Source organism: Trachinotus anak, unplaced genomic scaffold (genome assembly GCF_046630095.1).
Source record: "Trachinotus anak isolate AG129_WGS33_773 ecotype Australia unplaced genomic scaffold, CSIRO_AGI_Tana_v1 ptg000011l, whole genome shotgun sequence".
Classification (NCBI taxonomy): Eukaryota; Metazoa; Chordata; class Actinopteri; order Carangiformes; family Carangidae; genus Trachinotus; species Trachinotus anak.
The window spans coordinates 19,191,002-19,216,948 of record NW_027273862.1 but is presented as its reverse complement, the minus strand read 5'-3'; the positions used below and the strand labels follow the sequence as shown (position 1 = coordinate 19,216,948).

The 25,947-nt window shown below is 40.3% G+C and overlaps 2 protein-coding genes across 3 annotated transcripts in view; one reads left to right on the top strand and one right to left on the bottom strand.

The window, feature by feature from the left end:
• Window positions 1-4: 4 nt before the first annotated feature.
• Window positions 5-7,839, bottom strand: spg7 (SPG7 matrix AAA peptidase subunit, paraplegin). The gene is made up of 17 exons (XM_071488911.1): window positions 7,232-7,839; window positions 6,826-6,928; window positions 6,638-6,727; window positions 6,278-6,519; window positions 6,031-6,170; window positions 5,669-5,771; window positions 5,437-5,562; window positions 5,079-5,241; window positions 4,203-4,376; window positions 3,983-4,107; window positions 3,320-3,422; window positions 2,997-3,107; window positions 2,763-2,878; window positions 1,928-2,084; window positions 1,583-1,746; window positions 1,274-1,351; window positions 5-1,167 (listed from the first exon to the last, which is right to left on the bottom strand). The coding sequence occupies exons 1-17, from the start codon at window positions 7,448-7,450 to the stop codon at window positions 961-963; spliced, it is 2,421 nt and encodes an 806-aa protein (XP_071345012.1). The 5' UTR covers window positions 7,451-7,839; the 3' UTR covers window positions 5-960.
• A 1,985-nt stretch (window positions 7,840-9,824) lies between these two features.
• The window catches only part of ankrd11 (ankyrin repeat domain 11), a 98,709-nt gene continuing 82,586 nt past the window's right edge, over window positions 9,825-25,947 (top strand). For both annotated transcript variants that reach the window (XM_071488718.1, XM_071488717.1), the window contains exon 1: window positions 9,825-10,270. The gene's annotated coding sequence lies outside the window, so the exon portion shown is untranslated. The remainder of the gene's footprint in view (window positions 10,271-25,947) is intronic.

The window sequence follows — 25,947 nt, the reverse complement described above, 5'->3', positions numbered from 1 at the left end:
CACATTGTTTAAATAAAACTTTATTAAATATTTAGCAACACCATCCTTTGGGACTTCATATTCACTTGTGGCAATGAAACTACAGACACCACCTCAACCTATTCCATCTATTAACTCAATCTCTATGTCTCAAGGTGAGAGAACCAAGCTGTGTGGAGTAATATCTGCTGCTTAATCACCAACATGACGGGACCTTTGATATTTCAGCCTTAAAGGGACATTTCAAGATGTGAAATGTAGAAAAGTTTCCTCATTGGTGGAAAGCTGCATTATTTGTTCCTTAACACTTTTGCTTCAGCATGGTCAGGTACACACTATTATGTATAAATGTCCACAGCAATTTACTACAATATGTCATCATTTTTTCCTGCAGCTCAGAGTCGTGTGTGTATATGGCATCTCTGACAATATAGAAAAATCACCCCTAAAGTCAACTATTTTTCAGTATGGAGCAATACTTTAATCCAAACCTCCAAACCTGTATATGCTACAGTATGTGTGCATAAAATGATCCCAAACCAGTTTTAGCTATTAGCACATGGTCTTGGTAAATTCAAAGAGAAAGCATTTAATTGCTGGTTGCACTTAATGCTAACTAGAGACATCCTGTTTAAATAGACTTGCTTTTATTGCTTCCATGGTGGAATAATATGTCTATGCAGCAAGCAAGTGAGGAAAAATGATGGAATTCCTCCAAAAATAATGATTCTCAAAGGTGAACTGGCTTGTTTCAAATGATCTGAATCGGTCAGCCAACTAGAAAATAAGACTTTCATTTGCACAAAAGTCGGCACTGATTACAGAGAAGAAACTTTTTAAGAAACCGATGATTTCACATTCAGGAATATAAAGCTTCAAAGTGAGGAATCAGTGGCGTGTTTTAGAAAATTCCCCCAGTCCCTGATGACCCACACAAACTGCAGCAGTGGGAAAAAAAATTCTGAGACATCCATTTGAAGATCAGACCAGCTGCGGATTCATGTCCTCTTCTCCGTGCTTGCGGGGAGGTGGTTGAGGTTCGTCTTCTCCTGTGTCTTGCTTGTCCTTCTCAGCCTCCACCCAGCTTTGTGGGAGAATCATCTTCTTGGGCCCATGGGGTGGTGGACCGAGCAAGGCTTCAATGTCATCGTAGTTCACCACCTCACGCTCTAACAGTGCATTCGCCAGCTGGAAAGACAGATCCCCACAGAGGTGTGACTTTTTGTAACTTCACAAAGATAACACAAAAGGGTTAGGATGCACAAAATTTATGATCAAAGAACGAACAACTGACCAGTGTCAGCTTGTCTCTGTTGTCCAGTAGCAGCTTCTCTGTGTGCCTGTAAGCACGGGCTATCAACATCTTAGCCTCCTGAAATAACAACAAGCACTGTCAAATCTATACTTTCTGATGACATGAAACAGCATTCACTGTGTAACATTAACAGGGAGATGATATAGTGACTAGTCCTACTTCAAAACCACCATTTACATTTGGGCCTCATGAAAAAAACAACAAAAGAGTTTAAGGTGAAACTCATCATGTCAACATTCACAGTGTGCTAATTTGAGAACAGAGAACTAATCCAATTTTAGAACCCACGTGGTCCATCTGCTGCTGCAGGCCCTGGCTGAAAGGACGACGTCCAATGGCACCTTGCTCCTCTGTCTCTGGGAATGAGACCTGTCCGACAGTGTCACACATGCCGTACTGCTTCACCATAGAGTAGGCCACTCGTGTCACCTTACGCAAGTCATCCTGAGCTCCTGGGGACACAGAGTGAGGATACCTCAGTCACAAAAGGTAAAGACCTTACTGGGAGTCAATGTATACTACACAGTATAGAAGAGTATGTATATTTGGATGTTCAGCAATTTATTCTTTCAGTTCATCAAACAAGTACAACATGGTTGTTATTACAGTGGACAGCCAATAGGTGGAGTCTACCTGTTGTAACTTTGTTAAAGGTGATTGCCTCCGCAGCTCTTCCTCCAAGGGCCATACACATCCGCTCAAACAGCTGCTCCTTGGTGAACAGGTACTGATCACGAGGTAAGATCTGGGCAAATCCCAGGGCTGCATTAGTCCGTGGTGCAATGGACACCTGAAAAAAATTAAAAAGCCACATGATCTACCTGTAATCCCAAGCAAAGAGTTAAAAAATGAACTGAACATAACTGACGCTGAAGCCTTGAGTCTTTTGTTAAACTACCTAACATTCACTGTATATCAAATGTTTTTTGTTTAGGTCTATCATTTTATCACGTCTTTTTCATTCATAATTCTGGTTTAATAATTTGTACTCATTCATAAATGTACTGAGGCTGTGTCAGTTGGTGGCCCATCTGGCCACCAACATAAATCTACATGTTAATTGAGCGTTGCATATTTAACACTTAGTTTAATGTCCTGCACAGTCTGGCTTTGACTCATAGATGTGTGAAAGTCCACTGGAGCAAATACTGGATGAGGCAGAGCAGCGGAGAAAGAGAAATGAAATCCAGGATCATTTGATCAACTTTTACATAATACACAGTTCCTGCCCCTGTATAAATTACCAAAACAATATTCATATCAATAAACCGGAGGACTGAATGGTTACTAACAGGATATTCAGTCTAAATTTTAATGAAAATTTACACTTTGTCTCTTTTCTCAAATATAATACAGGCATCAATTAGGTCACACTATCTGATTAATCTGATTAAAACCAAATATGGCAGACATAAAATTGTGTCTTAAAGGATGTATTTACACTGAGCATGTCTTGAAAGTGTGTTACCTTCATGACTGCCTCTGTGTGCTCAAGTAACCATCCCACTAGAGCATGTCCAGACTCATGGAAGGCAACAACCCTCTGCTCCTCTTTACACAGGATCTTACTCTTCTTTACACTTCCTGAGGATACACACACAAACACAAACACACACACACAGACATTTGTCAGCTTTCTCCGGAGTGACAACTACAACGAATTAAATGTGTTGTTTTCCCATAGTTTACCGCATCATTGTACCTGCTATTACTCTCTCCACTGCATATTCAAAGTTAAAGGTATCGATGGACTTGTGTCCCTCTCTGGCAGCATGCAGAGCAGCTTCATTACAAATATTAGCAATGTCCGCACCTGCAGAGACAAAATGAGTTTTCAACAGAGATTTCATGATCACCATATGCGAATGACATTTCAGTAAACATCAACAGCCTTGTGTTGTGACATGCAAAGATGTTTCATATTTGTTGAGCCAGAGTTTATGTTTATTCATGGGTGCGGGTCAGTATTTTGTTATGGCCACAGATGTTCATAGATTTACATGAGGTCAAAAAATATGTTTGTACCACTAAAGCCTGGGGTGAGCTCAGCCAGACGCAGAGAGTAGAAATTAGCTGGCTGGGTCAGCTTCAGGATCTTCAGATGTTGCTCGAAGATCTCCTTCCTCTCCTGACAGACATGATTAAAAATGAAAAAAACTGGATTAAACTGACAAACTCTGTCTAAGCCTCCCACACAGTTAACCTGCTTCAGCTGCCCCAGTATTGCATGTTTGTTTGCTTGAGAATGTATAAGACACTCATTTGGAGGAAAGGACTAGTCACAAGAGGTGTAAGGACTCGCAAAAATGGTTTGATAAGATACAGTCGTGACATGATTCATGATATTTTCAAAACAGCACAAAGAGTGGCTGTTTGAGAAATCGCCTTTTTTTTCCTCAGTAAGGCATATGTTTATTATAAAAAATTGACATTTAAAAAAAAAGCATAACATCTAAGATTGTGAAATAAACTATGGAGTTTCCTGCCACAGTCAGAGTGGTAGGGACAAATTCAGGATGTATAATTTCAGCTGTGCAACCACATCACTGTTTGATTAGAACATTAAAAAAAAAAAAAAAAAAAGTCTATTAACTATAAACTAAGCTGTTTAGAGACCAATAGGTATAGTATAGTAACTATATCACTTTTTTAAAATAAGGTCACTGGCAACCCAGTGCTCAAAACTACCTGCAGTGTGGGCAGGTCTATGAAGATGTGCCTGTCCAGTCTGCCCGGTCTCATGAGAGCATTGTCCAAGATATCTGCTCTGTTGGTGGAAGCAAGGACAATGACATGGTCTGTCGTTCCCATTCCTGCAAAAGAAAAAGATTTCAGAGTTTCATTATTCTGTCTAAAAAGTCTGCCTCTGCAGACAACATACTGCTCTGAAATCCCAAGCTCTCCTCACCATCCATCTCCACCAGCAGCTGGTTGAGTGTCTGCTCCTCTTCAGTATTGGAGAAACCTGACATGTTGGTGGAGCGCTTCTTTCCCACAGCATCAATCTCATCGATGTAGACAATGCAAGGCGCTCGGGCACGAGCCTCCTTGAACAGACTCCTGACCCTGGCAGCACCCAGGCCTACACACAAACACAACATAAATCAGATCAAAACTGTGATATACAGTATCTAATCTGTCGTCAGAACTTAACCTTCTAATCTCAATGAGCATCTTGAGTGACCACTTGTGATCAGATCTCTCTTCTCTGCTTTATATGCAAATAAACATGTATGCGTTGTTGTTTTTAGACAGTCTGACAGACGGTCGGTTGTCAGTGTGTTCGTATATGTGTGTGTGTGTGTGTTAGAGAGAGGCAGAGAGAGCGGGGCACAGAGGGGCTGAGCAAATCATTGCGCTGGGCACAACTTTATAGTGAAATAAGTTTTTAGCCATTTGAAATAGTAAAATATATTCGGGTCCTTATGAAACTGTGGTGGGACTAATTAGACTGTGGCAGAGGATGTCAGGTGAGTAGACATTCCTTCAATAGACACATTTGGATTCATAGTTCTGTAAAATTATGGCCACATGTGGCCAAGACCACCTCCGAATGTGGTCTGAGTGATCGGATCTCAAATGCAGACCATAATGCCTCTTGGGTACGTTCACACCTGCACTTAGAGCTGTCCACTTGTGATCGGATCACCCAGGACGGATGTTAATGGCAGGTATGAACAGGGCCTAATGAGGCTACCAGGAAAAGATATCACTGCTTATGCTATAAATGTTGTGGTACACAGCATTAGTTTATACTACAGTATCTGGAGTTATCATTACGTACCTCCAATGACCTCCACAAACTCAGAGCCGGCCATAGCCAGAAAGGGGACCTGGGCCTCAGTGGCTACAGCCTTACCAAGCAGCGTCTTCCCGCAGCCTGGAGGACCAAGCAGCAATGCACCCTTGGGAACCTTGGCTCCCAGCTGGAGGTATCGTTCTGGATTCTGACGACAGACAACGAAGGACTTTAGTTCAACAAGGAGAACTTGTAGCAAAGAGTGAACTAAACCATCAATCAGATTCACATCATCCTTAGATCACTTACTTGGGATTGAATATTCAGTGAGTACTAGACATGAAAAGCAAGGCTAATGTACTATACAAGACTGACATATATTACTGTGAATCTGGTTTCTTACCTTGAGGTAGTCAACAAATTCCTTTACTTCCATCTTAGCCTCATGCATTCCTGCTACATCCCTGAAACTCACACCTTTACCCGACTTGCCGTCCACGATGGTGAACTTGGCCATCTTCAGCTGATTCTGTTAAGTATGTTGTAATACACAATTAATACGCTAGTTAAATCAGCGGAACACGGCAACGACCCTAAATACACACATGCCAATTTGCTTATGTAGTGTCACTCACAAAAGCACTGAAGCCGCCTTCTCTGCCCCCCATGCCTGCCAGTCGAAAGATATACCACAGGATAGCCACACCGATAGCAGCCATCCCCAGAGCATAGAGTGCACTACAAAGTGAACAGATGAAAAAAAAATTGTATTGATCTTAATCTTTTTTTAGAATAGATACACCAGTCTTAAATATACCAAGAAATTGTTAGTGCAATATAGTTACAACAAGTAATGATAGGACCTATTTCCTCTTTATTAAATTACTAATGAGAAGAACAATCCAACACTTCAAGTTGCTCATTAAACCTTTGCAGGAACCTCAGAAATGCATTGCTTTTGATTTAAAGTGTGCTCTGAGAAAGGTTTTGCTCTTACTTCCCAAAGAATCCAGTGCGTTTGTACGACACCGGTATCCTGTCCTTAGTATCAATATTCAGTTCTTCTTCAGCAGCTCTAAGCTTCTCCTCAAATTTGTCAATGTTGGCCACCTGCATTCTGTACATGAGCGCCAGCCTCTGCGAAAAAGCAAGAAACACAACAGGAGGTGAGGGGTTAGCATGTGTATCTGCTGTAAAAGTTCTGATGCTAGTTGCGTGCTTGCATTAAATCCAGCACAACATACAGGCCTTCCAAAGATAACTGCTCCGGGATGAAGGTAGATTTCTACAATGTCGCTCTCAGGAACGACTTGTACGCGCGACACCTCTCCCTTGGCCAGCATCTCATTGACAAAGTCGTTCCAAGAGATGTTACCACCACTGCTATTAATGGAGTTCAGCAGGCTCATGATGAGTGCTATGATGAAGAGGGTTCGCAGGCGCTCCCGGTACATCTGGTCCTCTTGCTCACGACGTTTCTTCTCCTCTGTAAGGTGAGACAGAGGGCAGAGGAGAATAGAAAAGATCAGACAAGAAAATTAAGATTACAACCACATGTTGTGCAGTTATTGGACGGCCATGTGCCGAAGCAACTGATCCCTTACCTTCATCTTCCTCAGGAGTTTTTCCCTTTGGTCCATTACTTTTATTTTTCTCCTGTTTGGATTCAGATGTACTGAAGAAGTTTGTTGCCCCTGAAATCAAAGTGTTTTTTTTTTTATCATGAATAAATAGAATATTATAATATCATAAGTATGTAATCATAGTAGGGTTGATAAAACTGATTGTTTACCTAACAGATTTATCAAACCAACAGGGTTTCTCAGCAGGTTGCTCCTGACTATTTCTTTGCTAATTCCCACCATGCCAGGACTCAAGGGTCTGTGGAGAAGACTCTAAAATGGGGAATAATGGGACAGCATATTTTGTTGTTGTGAAAGAAACAGAAAGACATTACAGAAGGCCAACTGCTGTAGTTTGCACATGCCATCTCAAGTTCTGTGTACGGGTGAATTATTCCTCTAATTTCTTCGTAATCTATATTATAAAGGTCACCTAGATCACACCTCACAGACCGACTGTTTCTGTCATGTCACTTCTTACATGTTTTCTAAAGTTTTCTCAAAATCTGGAAATGTAGAAAAGCACTGGTCGTCTCACCATCATGTTTGGTGAATCTGTGATGTTTGCTGGCTTACCTGAATGAGTTTCTGTGGCTGACTTGTGATCGTCCGCTCCGATTTTGAAAGAAGCAGCTTTCTAACACTGGTACATCTGGACAGCACATTTTTAACACTGTCGTTTGACGTCGCCTTGTTTGCCAATACGTGAGAGTTTCGCCTTGACAGTGACCACAATAAACGGGTACTGTATTTTCTACAAAGACCAGCACGATGCTGCAACAACAAAGCTGACATCGTGCCTTTTATCGTCCACTGCAATATATTAACTGTACAGTTGTTATGCCATAGCTATCGGTTTTCTGTGAGGCTAAAATTGCGTTTTAAGACCTTTGTTTACCTCTGCCTCCCTTCAGCGCGAGTCTGCTATGTTATTCAACCGTGCAGCCGAGCAAAGATGTCAGCTGGAAATCAGCACTGTAACTCCTCACTCCCAAGACTTCCTGCGCACGGAAATGAAAGCGAAAACGACCCGAATTTACTCTAAATCAGATTTTATCGCCATTGTATAATTATCATTATCGCACAGACTTGTGTTTAATCGGTGCTGAATATTGCACAGTGCAGTTTTACTTATCTCTTAGCCTTTGTAAACGTCTTTGCGTCGAACTTTGAACTTCAACCTTTTTTTGTTGCGCTTCAAGAACCGTCCAGCTGCGCAGGCGTTTGCGCAGCGCTTACACAATTACAACTTCTGCGCTGCAATCTCCACTTTCCCACAAGGTTTCAGTCATGTCGGGCACTGTAGTTTACATTTGCCAGCTTTTTTTTTTTATTGCCGCTAGATTCTGCCCACTTTTTAAGCTAACGCTTAAAGTGCAAAATGCTGCACGTCTACTACACCAGGGCATGCACACTCACTGCGCACTCCACATATTTAATTATTTCTGAAGTTCCGTGTTCATGAGTAGGCGTGCATTTAATAAGGTTAAACCATGTTTTTTTTAAATTATAATTATTTTAAGAAAATTCATTAAGAAAACAATCTATTCAAACATGTTTTTCTCTAACAATGCGAAAGGAGCTGCACTTATAAAATGTGGGTTTTATCTGTATTATGTATTTCATTTATTTTTGAAAAAAAAAGTATATATACTTTTTATTTGTTTGTTAGGAGTTTTGTTAGCTTGTTGTTCTTGAAGTTATGCCTTATCTGTTGGTTCTGTTCATTACCCTCAGGAGCGTTCACCTCGCTCTATGTTTGGTTTACTTTCTGCATATAAGAAAAACAGAATCAACTACATACTCAAGACATAAATACCGATTCGGTTTGCAGAATTATTGTTAATATTGAGACGCTTAAAGCGTTTGTCTTGTGCTGGTGTCTGCGCTTTATGTTACTATGAACAATTTAAAAATAACAATAAAAGGCATAAAATAAATGAATTAATACATAAATTGTTGCTGATTTTCTATATTTAATGTATGTATGATGTTGAAACAACAACAACACAAAAATACAAGAACAAATTATTTTATCATTATATCATTAGGGTATTTTTTCTAAGTGCGTTGACTTCTATAGCAGGAGACCAGCAGAGAGCGCTAGTAGTTAGGCTGAGCGAGAGGGGATCTGGATTCAGTAGACCTTGGACACACAGTTGGGTTTAGCAAAAATAAATTTTATTGTCAATTCAACAGTACCATTCAGTCCAACTAACCCAAAAACCTGACACATGTTTCGAGATGGAGTGCCATGGAGCCATCATGCACAGTCCTCTGGATTTTTCTTGCAAATAATCACCTCAGCGTGTCATTTTTACGATGACTTCCTGCTCTTTAAGCCTACACGGCTCAGTTGGTGGAGTGTTGCTGCAATTGTTATGAAAACAAAATCGCTGGTCCTCATATCCCCGTCGCTGTCGTGAAAAGCGACGTGTACAGGTCAGTTTGAGTGACATATTAAGCAACCCAATAAGAGTACAGGACTTTTCTTTGAGCCAGTGGGAGCCCTCGTTTCATCCTTTCGCGTTTCATTTTGACCATGGGGTGCGCTAAGTGTGTGCACCGGCACGCCCCGCTTCATCACAAACACTGTGTCCTCTGACCTATAACCTGCATTTGAGGTCTGACCCAATCCATGATAAACAAAGTTTACACCTTGATTGACCGAAATATCTGGTGAATACTGTTACCTGTGATTATCCATAATTGAGAAAAGAGTTTGCCATTACAAGGAGTTAATACATCGTTTTCGCCAATGTCTTAGTAAGCAGATATACAAAATTCTCACAAATATAAAGTGTATTTTTCGCAGTACACGACAACATTCAAATGTTATTAATATTATGCAAAATCTAAATGTATGAGTCAGAATAAACAAACTTGAAGGTTTCAGTTGATGTAGAAAACGAGTGCACCTAATGATCGTACTCCATTTCCTTTTCTTGGTCTCCAACTATATAATGGAGTGTGGTCTCTTGCGTTTGAAACTGTGAACTCGGGTCAGCCACGTTGGAGCCAAGCTTGCCTTTGTTCTAAAGCGGGAACAGGATGCTATGAGGATCCAAAATGGCGGCAGTTTCATCATGCGCGGAAACGGTATCCGCCCACAGCGCTAGCGCCAATCAGGACGCTCGTTTTATTCCCGAAGCATTTCCGTCCCGTACGTCCACACACCGAAGTCAAAGGCCGCTCGAAAACCGCTCGAATGGGTTGGCGGAGAGGATTAAACCGAAACAAAATATGATCTTTTGATGGTATACGACCACGCACGCAAGCCCACCGTTGTACAGATGGACTGTTAAAGTTTCGTAGTTTGTAGTGAAGATGAAATAGCAACGCTATTAACACGTTTTCGTGGATCTTTTAGTCTTTTTTTCTTTGGACGTCTGTTTGTTGGTCTCCACGGTTTTAACAAGCTAGCGCTAGCCTCGATTCTGCTGAGCTGCTTTTGAGCTGCGATGGTCGTCGCGAATTTATGCGGATGTCTCTGGGCCAGTCTATACTGAACCGACGGCAACAAATGGGACCATCCAGCATCGGCCGAAAACATCGCGGCGTTGATTAATCGTTAAAGATTCATTTATCTTTTAGAATTTGGAAATTCAAACGGAGGTAAGTCGTATTTTTTTCCTGCTTCTCCTTAACCAACGCGTTAACAACAACAACAAACTGACTATTGCTACTCCCCATGGTTAACTCCGGTTGTTGTGTGTTGCGACAAAGGTCAACTTGCAGTATTTTCATTTGCTTATGATATTCACGCATGTGCTGTATTTTTTGGATTTACTTTGTTTTCCATGGAAATTAATATTTTATTTTTTTAACTTATTATTATTATTTTTTTTTAGCTCTGTTTACTTAACGTATCCCCTATTGATATGCTTAGCCGTGTTTGTGAAATTATAATAATTTGCTCAAAAATGTAATTCTAAAAATGTAAAGCTATCTGAAAGCCATCTGAAGTTGTTTCAAGAAATCTAACATAGCTCTGGTGAATCACTGTCCATGTGGGATAGGACCGGCACTGTCTATGTGGTGATATTTTAAAACTAAATTTAAATGCTTTGAGTAGGCAACGTGCTGCATACCTTCATACCATGCATGCACATATTAGTACTTGCAAGATAACAGATCTGCCTTGTGCATGTGTATGGGAAGGTTTGTCTTAGAAGCAAAAATGAATTAACTTGCTCTGTCCATGTACAGTAATTTTTTGAGTAATGTTAGGCTTTGATTATCTTGGCATACTCTCAGGATTAGCACTAAGGGGTATTTGCAATATCCCAGGCAACAATTTTGATTTTAAAGGGGTTGCACTAATAATGTCCTAAAGTTTGACTGTTTTTGATTTTCTCAGTGGGATTAGTCATTTTATAGTTGCCCTAACGCAACAGTCTACCTGTGTATCCAGGAAAGTGTGCACGTCGTCATAAATTCTGGTCATGAAGCACTATGTCTTGTCCATTTGCTGGTCTGTTTCAACCCTAAAGCCAAATGGATGTGCTGCAAGCATGTCTGTAAGGATAGCAATTTACTATTGTCAGAAGTAAAACACTTGGAAGAAAATATAAGTCATTTGTAGTACTATTAAATGAGCAGTGTTTCAAATTGTCCATACTCCACATGCTATCTGGATTTATCTGGAAGTGTCTGTAAATATTAAGTAGACTAACTGGGCTGTATGGATGGGTAACTGTCACAAATACCTAAGTTGGTTCAGTGGAGTGCCTGTGTTTTCTGTGGCAAATAACATTAAAGGAGAAACCTAACGTGGTTGGGTTTGAGATGAGCTCTGGAGGGAAACAGAATGTGGAAGGGTACCTCTCCACTTTGGTGCAGTACCAATGCTGAGGAAAACACTGCAGTGCCGCTGGTGGTGTTTTCCACCAAGATACTGAGAGTGTTTTAGTTTGTTGGGGCGTTCATGTTGACTACACTGCAGAGGCAGTGATGCATATCTCTGTCTCCCTTGAGCTTGCGTAGGTCCTATTTCTCAGTGCTATAGTTAAAGCCTATGCTTCATTCTGTTATACGTGAAGATTATGATGTGTGGATATATTTGCAGAATTCTTAGCAAATTTGGTCTCTTGTACATTACCATACATCACTGATGTGTTTACAATAGTGAAAGTATGTTAACCCACATACTAACTGAAAGTCTCATTTGCGTTCAAGTTTCTATCAAACATATGGAGTGATGTCATTGTGTTGTTGGGCATGTCAGTCAATTTGATAATAGATTTTTTTTTTAAATGGAATTATTAAGTAATGTTAAATTCCATTTTTGATTATCGCAGTTGACTCATAATTAGCCAGTCTTGGATAGTACTGAGGTTCCTGAAATCAGGAATGATGAAAATGTCATGCTGTTGTTTACAGTACATGCTGAACTGTAATTCTATCCCAGTCTTTTTTGAGATATTTTAGAATTATATGTCAAAATGTTTCTTGTTATAAGTAAGGATTATTGCCATGCTACTTTGCACCCCTGAACTGCACGTCCCACCTGGTTCCCATTAGTGAAGGCTAGATTTGCCCCTGTTCTTATAAGTGGTACCAGAGAATTAAGGCATATCCTCTGTCTGCAATAGGAAATGGAGTCCTGCTGGGGTCAGAAAGGTCATGAGCTGTGATTGTAGCTTGGGGTTATACGTTTTGTGTAATAGAAAGGCAGGCAGCATTTTTGGTTTCTGCTCTTCTGTTGTTGTTGCTGCTGTTGTTGTTGCTTATCTGATTCTTAGGTGGCCTGCCATGTATTTTTTATCATCTGACTAAAAGGCTGAATTAAAGACAAACACAAGTGAACATGGCCAAAACACAACAAGAGTAAAAGCGAGAGCACAAGATACCTCTGAATGCTGTGTTTGTTTGACACGACAGGAACAGTTGCACAGGATGATGCAGATGATTTTTATAACCAAATCCTGTCAGAATCATTCAATAGCCCACAAGTATTGATTTTGAGACAGTTGAACCGAAACGAAAGTGGAACTGTCAACTAAATAACAGATAAGAGGAGACTGCAGTAGTTGCACAGTAGAAATAATAAAAAAATTTGAAATAATGCTTCAGAATATGACTCTGCATATTAATGTTTCTGGAATAGAGTTTACTTTATTCTCATAAATAACCACAATGGTAAAACTGCTCAGTGGCTTGCATGTTGTTTTTCTGCCTGTTTTAATTTACCAGTTAACCTGCAAAATGTATTAAATCTCTCACTGTTTTGCTTTGCAGTGAAACTGTGCCACATGTTCTTGGTGAAAACCAGTGTACCCGACTGACTTTTAATGTAGTCTTCGTAACATTTATCAGGCTTATAATTTACACAACAGGACCATTATAATCCAGTTAAATGCGATTACAATACGGCAACCAATCTGTCATCCTTGGCAACCAAAAGCTGATTGCTGATAGCCAGTCTGGCAGTTGTTTAAAACTTACTGTTGGCACCTTTTATTTTATATGTTTTACATGGATTTTTCCCATCACCTCCTTTTTTGTTTTAATGACAGATGCCCATTTATATATCTATTGCTCTTTAACTGAGTCTTCAGCAGTTGTTCATTTTTAAAATAAAGATAACAACTAAGAGGTCAAACACTTTAAAGAGGAATTTTTAAACTTGTGACACCCATTTGTTTAAATGTCAGTGTTTGAATTTTTATGGATGTAAGAACGTTTTTTGATGTTAGTCAAACAAAATAGGCAATTTGAAGACATTAGTTCGAGCTCTAATACAGAGATATGTCATTTCTGATGACTTCTGACAGTTAATTAACTAAGGCTTATTAGTTTGAAGGTGTTCAAATGTGAAAATTAATATTTGATTGTGAAAAAACAGAGCACCGCGACTGTCTGCCCCACCAGTTCTTGCATGGGCCTCCGGTTGCTGCACTTTATGATGGGCAGGAGTCACGCAACGTCACTTTCATTGATTGAAAATGAAATGTAGGTCGAGCTGAAATGAGCAAATAATTCAACAACAACTGCGTGGTAATGATGGCAGAGAGGTCACAACCCAACTCGGCCGCAGCCTGACTCAGAGTTGCACTCTGAGAAATCAGAAAGCCCCGTTTCGGTTAGCAGATGCCATAACTGCAGAACTTTAAGTTGTTGGCAAGCTATGTAAGCTACAGTTAGCCTAGCTTAGCCTTCCAGCCCGAGCAACATGAGGGCACATCTTGAAAATATACACCCAAATAAGCACCTATACAAGTAGTTACGTCTCTCGTCATATTGGTTTGTCCTCTTCTGGACAAAATGTGCAAAAATTGATATTTGAATGGTTCAAACCTATCCATTTTTTGGAAGGAATAATTGAACGTCAATTTTGTCAGCACTCAATTGTCTATACACGATGTTCCTCTTGAAAATATGTAGCTGTTCCAGTTGAACCATCGTGTTTTCCTCTGTCCATAACATTGCTCCTTCCAATGTCATGACTGGAATTCTCTGTATGTTCGTACATAGCTATTAATATGTGTAAATAGAGATGCAAATTTGCTAATGGTTGAAGTAATGGCCAAAATACTGTTGGTCATGTAAGAGTTTCTTATTGTGAGCAGAAAAGATTGAGATATTACACAGACACAAAACTTAGTAGTTTCGTTTATATATCAGTGGTTGTTAGGGGCAAAAATAGGAGGTACTTTTCTTGCTCTGTGTTAGATGTGTTATATAATAATAAGATGCGTAGGTGGCTGACACAGTATGCAGTTCATTGTGCAGTTTCTTCTTTGAATATTGCTAAGAAACCTTCTTCTTGAGGTTAAAATAGAAGAATATAACAGCTAGTTGTGCTGGTTGTGAGAGGGAATAGAAGCCTTTAGCTGCAGCTCCTGCACCCACTCTGCCTGTCCTCTGTCGATGCAAGCTCTCCCCTCCCCCTCTTGTGCTGAGAGTGTGGTCCTTTTAGGTAAACAAGCATGGCTACTCCTGTTTCTTGCCTCTCTCTGTCTGTCTCTGCCTTTCCTTCTCTCTCCATGTTTCTGTTTCTCCCCTCTCTTCCTCCCTGTTCGAATTGTGTAAATCTTTTATAGCTGCTGTTCTACCAGCACAATCTCAGCGGATACTCAAATGGCATCTGAAGTCCTTTGAAATTCAGCCTAGTCCTTTGCCCCCTCCTCTATCCTCGAAGCGAAATGGAACAAAATGGCGGGCCCCAATCCTGCTGTTTCCCTCAGGGACTGTAGAGCCTCGTTTTGGGGTTTAGGAGGTCCTGATGGTTGACAGAGTCTTAACTCGTGTTAGGTTGTGCTTACGTGCTAGCCTTCCGCTGCACCACTCTTGATAATATTTTCTCTTCCCCGAGTCTCTTGTACATCAAAGGGAAAGGTTCTCTATTCTGGCATGCTGCTGCTTCTCCAGAAATGTGCTTTTTACAGACTCTGCTTTTGATCTTTCTGATCGGAGCTTGAAGAAGGAATATTTTGTGCTTCCATTTTTAAGGGAAAGTTACCGATATGCTTGATCATAATTTCAGGTAGGCAGAAAATTTCAGAAGTTGTATCACACTGGAGTAAGGCCCCTGGGGGGTTTTGATATGTCTTGCCATTCTTTTATAAATGCATTATGACATGGGCTGACTGTTCCAAAAGCCATGATACAATTAATATTTCTTTCAGTAAGGCAATTAAATGTGTATTTGAAGATTATAAGAAGTGCGTCAATAAAACGGTTGTAATAAATTTATGTGAGATTTATGCAAAGGTGGGTTTGCTAGGGAGTTTGGATTTGTAGAACTTGACCTCAGTTTGCAGTTTGACTGAGATAACAGTGTAGGCCTATAGGGTACCATATTATTACACCGTGAGTTTCATTATGAGTTACCCCAAGGAAGCTCAGCCATAAGTTTGAGTTATTGTTGTGTCACACAGTGAAGTCAACAAGTAAATGTATTAATTCCTAATTTATTTAGTTCCCTTATACCAACACATCTTCTTGGTAGTTTTATTCGCTAACATATTTGTCAGACATGCTATTATTTACTGTACTGTACTTTACTTTTGAGATTTCAGAGAAGTAACTCAAGGGTTTATCTTGAGGAAGAATGATAATAGGTGGTAGTCTTAGCTATTAAAAGCCCTATTGCATTTGTGCATTGAGAGCCTGAGTAGGTAACACTATTAGGCAAATGGCTGCCTCCCTCAGTCAGGGAACGGATGAATTACGGGTGGTGCAAATCTAGAGACAACAGTGAGTGATGTGCTGCTGTAAAGGAGGTTGCATGGGATGATTTATTATCCATATGTGGCATTGGAAATGTCCTGAGGTTAGTCGGCCAGGTCTGGGAGCTGATGGCAGAGACACTGTGTGCGATGTGTCCCTCTGGGCTTGGCTGTTCTGGTCTGTTCAGCCTGTAGTTGACACACAGGGAAGACGACAAGACAGGCTTGCTTGGTTACTTACCTCCTCTGTTTCTCCTCCTGAATCTCAAGGCCCTTTTATAAGGGTTTTCCATGCCTATCTAAAGATAAGGTGGCCCAGCCATATGTTTTCTAAACCTCCCAACAAGAAACAAAATATACTACACACATCACAGCGATAAGTTCAAGAGTGAAAGTGGGAGTATAAGATCGAGCTCACTGCTTATAGAACCTGTTTTTCTGCAGTTGGAGCCTGAAGTGAATAGAATTGGAAATGGCTTTTATTGTGAGGTTACCATTTCAATTCTTGCTGGCAGAATCATGGATTAGGTTAGTTAGGTGTTATTGAGGTTAGAAGCTGGTCTGAATCCATTGTTGTTAGATCAGTTTTACACGGTGAACTGGTTTGGCAAAGAGCTGCAGATACTCATTGTAGGTTGGGGAATCATTTTCTGCAGAGCTAGTGGGATATACCAAAACTGAAGTAATTTTACTGGAAATCACAAGCCGTCTTTGTCCTAGCATTATGCAATAGTGTTAAAAGTCTATTTATCTCACACTTTTAGATTTAATGGAAAATATATGTGGATTACCTTAATTATGATATTTTCTTAATTATTCTCAGTTAGAAGAAAATCAACATTTCAGGGAAAAATGCCCACGTCAAGCAGTTTTTTGACTGCTGACCAATCAAAAGAGGAGCAGCGAGCCCTGTCATATCTCAGCAATGTCAAAATTGGAGAGAAACGGTAGATAAACTTATTATGCTTGAATCATAGCACAGTGAAATACGTGACATAAAAAGTTAAACTGTATCACCAGTCATTCATTTGCATCGTAAAACTGGATTGGTCCCAAGAGTTTCTGGTGTGTATGTGTATTTCAGTTGCGAGCAAAACTAGCCTTGTACCTAACATTAACATAATTTTTCAGCATAGCAGTGCCAACACCCTCTTCCAACATGAAATCCTAACAGAAGAATGATGTCAAATGATATATGTGAAAGCATTTTTGCCTGTTCTGTTACCCGTCACTGTAGAGATGGAACAGGATTTTATGTCTTGTCCATAACAAGACAACCTTTGTCTGAGATAAATAAAATATGTCTGGGATTTATTGCCACTTTGAGGAACTGCTTGATTCTCACTACTGTTGTGCTCAGGGGCAAACAGCTATATCAGTTTTCTTTAAGCCCTCTTATGCCCAGTTGTCCTCTTCATGTAGGACATAAGCTATAAGCTGAGACGGGGGGTAAGGGTGTTAGGACAAAGTGTTGGGTGGGGGAGGGTAGAGGTGGTGTGGCCTGGCTGAATCTCAATCACCAAGGCCCTTCAGCAGGGCTGGCCTTTTGATGGGCCAGCTGCAGCCATTCATCCAGCCATTTACATTGAAATGCAACAACAGGAAGGGGGGAGGGGAAGACTGTGGGGAGATGGGCCTCTGTGCTTGTGCGAGTGGGATGTGAATGAAAAGCAAGGGCATACCTAAATACCAAAGAGAGGAGGTCCATCAGTCTGGGCCCACGCCCCTGCTCACCAATATGTGCAGCCATACTTTGTTTTTTCCCCTGCATGCTGAGGGGCAGTATACTTAACACAAAGGATCTAAGCACCCTTTTGACCAGTGCATGCATTTTCACCACTCAGCTCTTTTCTGTCTTTACAGCCAGGCTGGTGGCTCTAGAGAGGTTGTGATTCATCCCACTGTCTGTTTTAACAGCACTCTAATGTTATACCTGTTGTTGGTGACGCTTTTTGTGCTTTGCCTTCTTCATATTTTGGAGGTAATTGCCTTCAGACGGATGATTTACTTGCGTGAGTTCTTCATCAAGGCTCATTTATGAAGCTTGTATGGGCTGTGTAGTTTAAAGTTCTTGTTCCTGGCTTGCTGTAATGGAGGTCATACAGTGCTGTTGGCTGGTGGAAGAAGCCTGTTCTCATTAGGGGCTTTAGACACAAACTGTAGTTCAGACAAATGAGGCCAGTGTGTCATTTTTTCAGAGTTCATCCAGCTTTCCAGGATAAGTTGAATGTCTTCAGAGATGTGCATGTGACAGTGATTGAAAGTCATTTTGGGGAATGTGTTAAAGCCTCGTTCAGACCAGCAGTAACACTACATCACAAACTGCAGCCTTCTCATTCAACACACTAGTGTGTTGCCGCCCCAGCTAGAGGGCTGCAGCAAAAAACAGACAGAAAACTTGAATCTGGCTGAACCTTTGCCACCCCACAATGCATCTTTTTCAAGCAAAAATACTGTTTTGGCTCATCAAATATTTGCACTGTGAGAACTTTATAGAAATGTATAATATTGTCTCATAGTATTACCAGCGCAGTGTTTTGACTTCTCATACTTATCTTAACTATTAGATCTATCGTTTGGAATTGAAAGTATTTCATATTTTTACTGGCACTGTAACAAAATGCATACATGAACACATCCCCTTGCATTTCTCAGAATGCAGTGCTATTTTCAGTGCCCACTAACTAAAAGGTTCTGTAAACAAGATTTTAAACAAATAGTTAAGTAGCAAAAAACTATTTTCGATGTAAAGATACACCCCCTCTATGTGTGTATTTGGGACGGTGGTGCGTGCATGTCAGTAGATGCACATGTCCATGTTAGTGCATGTGAGTCCTCCCCTTGTTAAACTGTTTGCCCTACCTATGTCACACACAGGACTGCCCACACGCAAAATGGTGCAGTGCATGAGGCAGCGTTCAGGTGAAAGCAAATTTCCTCCACTGAAGAAACCACAGTTTTCATCTAAAAGGCCTCCATCGAAACATACTAGGGCTGTCAGTCAATTAAAATATTTAATCTTGATTAATTGCATGTTCTGTGATTAATTAATCAAAATTAATCGCATCAATTTTTGTTAAGTATTTTTATTTTATATTTTGTTTAGTATGGTTTAAGTATTTAAAAATGTCAGTTCAATATTTTCAATATTTTATTTCAGAACATTTTTTCATCAACAATGGACATAATAAAAAAAAAAGTCCCTCACCACCGAAACTGGCCTGCAGCCCATTGCAATCCATTTTGCAAGGGAGTTAGTTAGTCAGTCACAGGTAAACTTACTCAGTTTGCGTCTGAACGCAGTAGTGTAGCTTGATGAGGCTGGCTGCTAGCGCTAGCTTGGACCTCCGGGTTTCGCTTCTAAGTGCTTTGCGTTTAGGTGATATTTCAGGCTTGAAGTACTCCGATGAGTATGAAAATTCCTTAGAACAGTAATTACAGAGAACGGTGTTACTATCAACAGTACCATCTGGGCGTTTTTTAAATGCAAAAGTTCCGTTTATGGGGACAAGCAGCATCTTCTGGTCCGCCTCCATCATCCTCTTCTTCTTCGGAATGTGATTAATCTGCGTAAATTTTTTAAAGCGTTATTTTTTTCTGTGATTAATGAATCGAAATTAATGCATTATTTTGACAACCCTAAAACATACATAAAGTTTTTAAAGATTTTACCAACTCCATTGGTGTCATTCTGGTCTGGCTCCTTGATATGTAAGTAACTTGAAGGGTGTTTTCATTAGTGACTAACATCAGAAGGCATGATAACGGTAGTAATTGCCGTTACCCATATTATAAATGTGTTAGGCAATGGTTGCTATCAATAGCAGGCTTACTGCCAGAATTGCTGTGGAGCATATCATGGCAATACGAGCATGGGCTAATTGTGGTTGGATTGTTTTTTTTGTTGGCTCTCGTGTACACACGGTGCGATAGCTAGGGGCAGTGGTGATTGTTTACAGAACCTTTAAGTACCAAGCTAATGGCTATGCACCGAGTAGAAATGGCTTTGTTGGAGGACACCTCACATTGATCAAATGTTTTGTTTTGGATATTGAGGCCCCACACAAGGCCCCATTATACCATGTGTGTTAGATGACGTGTTCACAAGTGGACAGCCCTAATACGTCAGGTCACAGAATGGACATTAGAACATCTGTTCTGTGTGATCATCTACAGTGTATTGACATACAGAATCAGTGATCGCCAAGAGCTAGCAGCGTTGGCTTCTTAATATTTATGCTACTGTGTAGGAAGTACCCCCATGCTTCACTTTTCAGTGATGCAAAGTGAAACAAATATTAAAATAAATGCAATATTAACCCCTTCAGGTAAATATTATCAACAGGCACCTTTGGCAGAAATTACATCCTTTAGCTGACAGTCCATTTGTCTTGAAAAAGCTGAAAATTATGCAGCAGCTTATTCAGAGCAACATCTTCCCTATTCACAATAGTTGTTTTTTTCAACTTTATTCACTCTGGAGAGACTTATTTTGTGGATGAAAGGCCACCATTAAGATATGAAATATGTGTTTTTACACTTGGTCATTATTGCTGTCGGACCAATGCCGCACGTAGACACCGTTTTGTTCGTTTTTTATTTCCTAATCCAACTTCTCTTCTGTTGTAACTCACTTGCACTTTAAAACTCCTGATGATGTTACAGAGGTGGCAGCTGCAGTAGCTGAAGAGGCTTCAACTGTTTATTTGTTCATGATTTCAAAATTTAGTGTTGTATTTGCTGTAATCTCCATGCTGCCCTGTATGGACATCAGCAAAAAGACCTACATTTGTAGTAAAAATAAAAATATCCAAATTAATGATTCAAATTTGCAAACTAGTAAATAATCTGAAGAAGAAGCAATGTGGCAAGTCATGAGGGGTTAACAGTTTTAGCTCACCCACTTTTCGTATTTCATACATTGTTGTAGCTTGTCAAACGACTGCACTGTGAAACTGTTTGATACTCCTTTTGCTTTACAATGAAGTGTGAGATTCGTGATGAGATAATCGGAATTGTCAGACAGGTCAATTGACAATACATGCGAGTTTAACTTGTGCACTTGTCAGAGATGTACTTAAATCCTTAAATGACATTTGTGTTTGAACTGCTGACTGGCTAAGACTTCCCAGAAAATCTTAAACACAACTAAGTATAGGATCAGTCTTTATTCAGTGTGCATTTCAGCCGCAGACAGTGATACTGAATTTTACATGCAGTATTTGTATCATTCATTACCACTAACATGTGATAACAAGTTTGCAAAAATTGCACAGTCATCATAGTGTTCAATTTGTTGGTCGGCCGAAAATAGAAAACAACTTTGATAATCAAATAATTGTTGCATATGCCAAAAATAATCACAGTTTCAAGCTCAATTTGAAGATGTCCTCCTTGGCAACTGTAAATTCTGATGGGCCTTTGTGTTTTCTGTCATGACCAATTGCTAGAATAAATCTAAAAAATAGTATAAACAGTACAAACAATACTAAATCTAATTCTAACTATAAACTGTAGCCCTGAGTGACTTTCTTTTTATTTGATGTTGTCTAGAATATTCTTACTGTCATATAAAAGGTGAGAATGAAATGTCTGTTTTTCGGGGGCAGGGATAGGAATTAGCTAGTTTGTTTAACCAGAGCAGTCAGCAGGGAGTGGAAAATCACATCATCTTCAGTCAGCCTGCACAGGGACTTTCCCTCCTGAATATGTGGCAGCACAGAGCACTTCTTAAAGCTACAGGCCGGTATGTGTTTGGCCCTTGTATTGAGATGTGTACTTCCACATTGTATCCCCATGTCACACATTGTGAAGCTACATTGTAAACGGAGTTATTTGTTTTGCCCAGCAAGGAAGCAATCTAAATGAGAAGTGGAAAATAGGAGAACAGGAAATATAGAAGACATTTTAAGTTGGCCTGGAGCTACCAATAATCTTTCCAGTGTTTCACTGTGTTTGTCTGCCAAGGCTTGGATCAGTCACAGATCTGTGATTGGGTGAGTTAACCAGACACTGATCTTTAAAGTTGTTTTGATGCTAGAACCTTCTTCCCTATAAATACACTGCCTTGTTTTTGTGCCCATCCCAGTGTTTGTGAGGGAGTGTGTGTGCGTGGTTGCGTGTGTGCTTGTGCCACTCATACTCCCTGCAGTGAATCTTTTTATAGAAACAGCAGCCAGCAGTGTAATCTCTGGCGTGGATGTAGGACAGCCTTTTATTCCTCCTCATTACTTATGCAAAGCCATTTCTCACCCACAATCACTGCATAGTCTGTTTGAATGTACAGTTTTCTAAGAAAAAGGTGAGAAGTGAAAGGATCATACCAATGCTTGTGCATGTTTTAGTACATGTCCTACAAATTGTGTATACTTTGTAACCACTGGTCCTTTCCCTGAAGCATAACAGTTTTATCATTATTTTATTATTTTTATTTTAATACATTTTTCCTAGCGTAGTGGTACCATGTCTTTATTTTCATTTCAGTACAGTATTAATTACTTTGTAGTCTTTACATCATTGTAGGTTTGTGATAATGCATGTTTAGAGCTAGAATTTGTGCGAGCTCTTTCATACTGGTGGGGACCTTCTGAGAGAAAACTGACATCAGAGAGTCAGCTGCTACATTCATGGTCTGTGGTGTCAGAAAATCACATCTGGAAGACAGGTTGCAAACCTTAGTGTCATAAAAACAGCATAATGAATTGGATGGCTTACTGCAATAAGATTGGCTCCTTTTTTGTAGCTAACACTCAAGTCTGAGATTTTAGAGCCCCACCATTAAATGGTCTAAATAATGGAAAAACACTGATGCTGTAAAGTGGAAATGTGCACATATTTTGCTTTAAGCATTTTATTTCACACCATATTTGTCAGAGGCTGGGATTTGGTTTTCCCAGGTTGTGATCAGCTGAGTTGTGGACCATGTGGCACCACTGTTAAACATTTTAGGAAGAACCTCTTCTTTGCAGAAGGGTTCAGAATTGAATTCTATTTAAAGCTACAACTCTTCTATTATGAATGTTTTTCCTATTTAATTATTTAGTTATAAGAGGCTAAATTTGAAGTGGTTGGTTGATAGAGTAATGGGACTTTGGATTTTGGGTCAATTGTCTCTTGCACTTTCCTTTGCCGTGCCAGCCCTGCTTACTTTTCCTGCATGTCAATGTTGATTTATGTAGGTGTGGCTATGGTGATACACACATCCTCCACATAGTTGTTGCACAAACACACACACACACACACACACACACACACACACACACACAGGTTAATTGTACTCAACATATCTAATAAATTTCGTCATATCACCCTCTGTGATTCTTGGATAGATTATATCGTCTGCTGAACTCAGCCCTGTGGTGCACTGTTATGCTGCTCTCTCACACACTTGGCTCGACTCTCCCCCTGTCCTCTCTCTTTCCACACCCCAACACCTCTGTTCTCACTCCGTCTTTGCTTCCATTTAGTCTCCGCCACCTTTTCCTTCCCATCTTCACATTTCAGAACCCAGCAGCATGCTGCATCCTCACATGGTCTTCTCCCCTCTCCCCTCACTCTCCGACAGTCTCCTCCCCCATCTCCACCTCTATGCAGTAGCCCTGGTTCCTCAGGAAGCACTGCTTGCAGGAAGCTAAGGGCGTTGGACCTAACTGTGTGCCTTGTTTCCTTCTTTGACAAAAATCATAATAAATTATGCGCACACGCGGACAGCCTCTGTGTTTTTCTGCATTTAGTCTACTGCATTTTGTGCCTAATGCATGTTGAGTCTTTAGTCCCAAATGCAAATATGCATATTTAATAATCAGTCATCAGTTTTTCTCTGCCCATAGGTTCTGCTGCCTAATGTCAATGTGTTGACTAACATGGAGTACTGATATGATACCGGCGCTCTTTCCTTTTTAAGTTAGAATCTCTGTACCTGACTGTGTGGAAGAGATTGATAAAATCTTCTGTGTGAGGTAGAAGAAGAAGTAGTAAGAGCTATATAAGAGCGATATAAGGTATAAAGAGTAAGAGCAACAGTTTTTATTTTCTGACGCATTTTGGGTGTCAGTCAATCGTCTGTCACAAACAGATGCACTTCTCTTTCTGCAGTTGTGTGTCAGTATGTGTCCAGCTTGTTTTTAATACTGCTGATAATGAGAAGGCTCCTCTTCTTCAGATACATATTTACAGACCAACTGGCTTTTGTAATATGCTATTTGCTTTAGACAAAAATCTATAGTTGGTATTTGTATTAAATGGCTACCGTCTGTCCTCTATATTTCTGCTATCCCACACATGGCTGCAGTCATACCTCCACACAAGAAAGTTGAGAGAGTAGATGTCATTAGCTTTTCATCTAAAGGATCAAGACTCCCTTGCAGCAGGCCCTTGTTTTTCCCCTCCTAGGAGTGAGAGAAAAAAATAACATGCACAACACTCATACTGCGTGGGCGTGTGTGTTCATGGTTTACAGCCTCCATTGGCAATCAGCGTTCAGAATAGTAGCTCAAGTAAACTGATAGCCTCAGATAGTGTTGTTATAAAGCATGTTTATTATCACTGACAACTCTTTAGAGGGTTGTATTATCTTAACATATACATGCATAAGCACAGACTGCTGTAGTGATTTCCCCACTTTGTGTGCTTTGCAGTAGTTTCACACTGCCTTAATTCATGCACACTCCTCTGTTGTTCCGACAGGTTAAATGAGGATGAATGAGGAATCTCAGAGGGGAACACAGGAGTGTTTGTGTGTGGCTTAAGTCTGTCAGAAGGGAGAAGAGGGTCACTGACAGTCAAGCCCTGCAAAAAAGTTTGAAATGGCTCCTTGTTAAGGTGACAGTGGCATCACACATGATGTGCATGCACTTGCATATGTAACAAGCTGGGTTTGTTGTGCCAAACAGTTTCTGTTACCAAGATATTTGCCAGCCCGAGTGCCTCCATGTCAGCTACATTGGGGAATAACATGAACCATCACCCTAAATCACACCTACACTGGATCCTGTCTGATAAACCTGATCACTGATACAGAACACAGAATTTGTATTGATAGAGGAGGTGCACATCCCCATGTGGTATTGAAGAGCAGGCTTTGTAGCTGCATACATGATTTAGTATATGTGTGGAGACAATGTGTGTCAGCTAGAGATATTTATTAAATGCCTACTTTTTAACTGGCAGAGAATTGTGTGGGTGAACGGATGGCCGCAGGCTTTCAGAACCAACACAGTCGACTTGTTCTGTGGTGCTAGAGCATGTGCGGGTGTTTATGTCGATAATGTACCATGTGCTGCTACTCCTCCATTTCCAATATTCATAGAGCTCTGTCTTTCACTGCAACCATGGCAACAGAGAATGACAAATGGCAGAACTGTGGAAACGCTCAGGTTGTGTGTGAGGCAGAGCAAGCTCTTGATAGAAAATCAAAGCATAGTGTCAGTGAATAGGCCGGCTGGCCTTCACTTACTGTATAGTGCCATTGTCAAAAACACTGAATATTCAATTGCAAGATGACTGAATGAAACTTTAATACTCAAATATAATTAAACATGCAAGGAATTGTTTTGGATGTTTTGCCAGTGTTTGGCAAGTAACAGAGACCAAAGTGCCACATCCTAGTCCCCAGTGTGACATAACATGATTAGGGACTGCAATATATGAAGTCGCCTTGTAGACAAAACAGAGCGAGTATTGGCATTAGTCAGACTGTGAGCTTTTTATTGTATGTCTATGGCCTTTAAGAAAGACAAGCAGAAAATATTGGTTACTGTGAATTAGCTGTGTGTGTGTGTGTGTGTGTGTGTGTGTGTGTGTGTGTGTGTGCGTGTGTGCGGTGGAAAGATGTGGAGAGATAGATACTGCCTGTCTAAAAGCCTGTCTGTCTGCTTACCTGAAAATAGTTGTATTGTAGAAGTTGTAGAAAGGGGATCTTTGACAACTCATATTAAGATCCGTCTCTCAAACCTCTGCTCTTGTATTCTCGTATATTGTTTTCCATAGGGTAGCTGGGATGTTGGAAAAGTGGATAAGTTGAAAAAAAAAATGCTGCTGTTCCATAGCATTAACCAGTGTCTCTGCAGTATAATAGGACAGTGGCATATTTTGTTGCAGGATCACAAGTCCATCCGTGCC

Bases quoted from the DNA above. Each gene is read 5' to 3' on its own strand.
- spg7 (XM_071488911.1), bottom strand. From the start codon at position 7,450: ATGTCAGCTTTGTTGTTGCAGCATCGTGCTGGTCTTTGTAGAAAATAC. The intron at 4,108-4,202 runs GTGAGGAGAGCT...TTTCTTTTGCAG, and splicing joins GCTGCTGGTGGAGATGGATG to GAATGGGAACGACAGACCAT. The intron at 1,747-1,927 runs GTAGACTCCACC...CTGTGTCCCCAG, and splicing joins CTTTAACAAAGTTACAACAG to GAGCTCAGGATGACTTGCGT.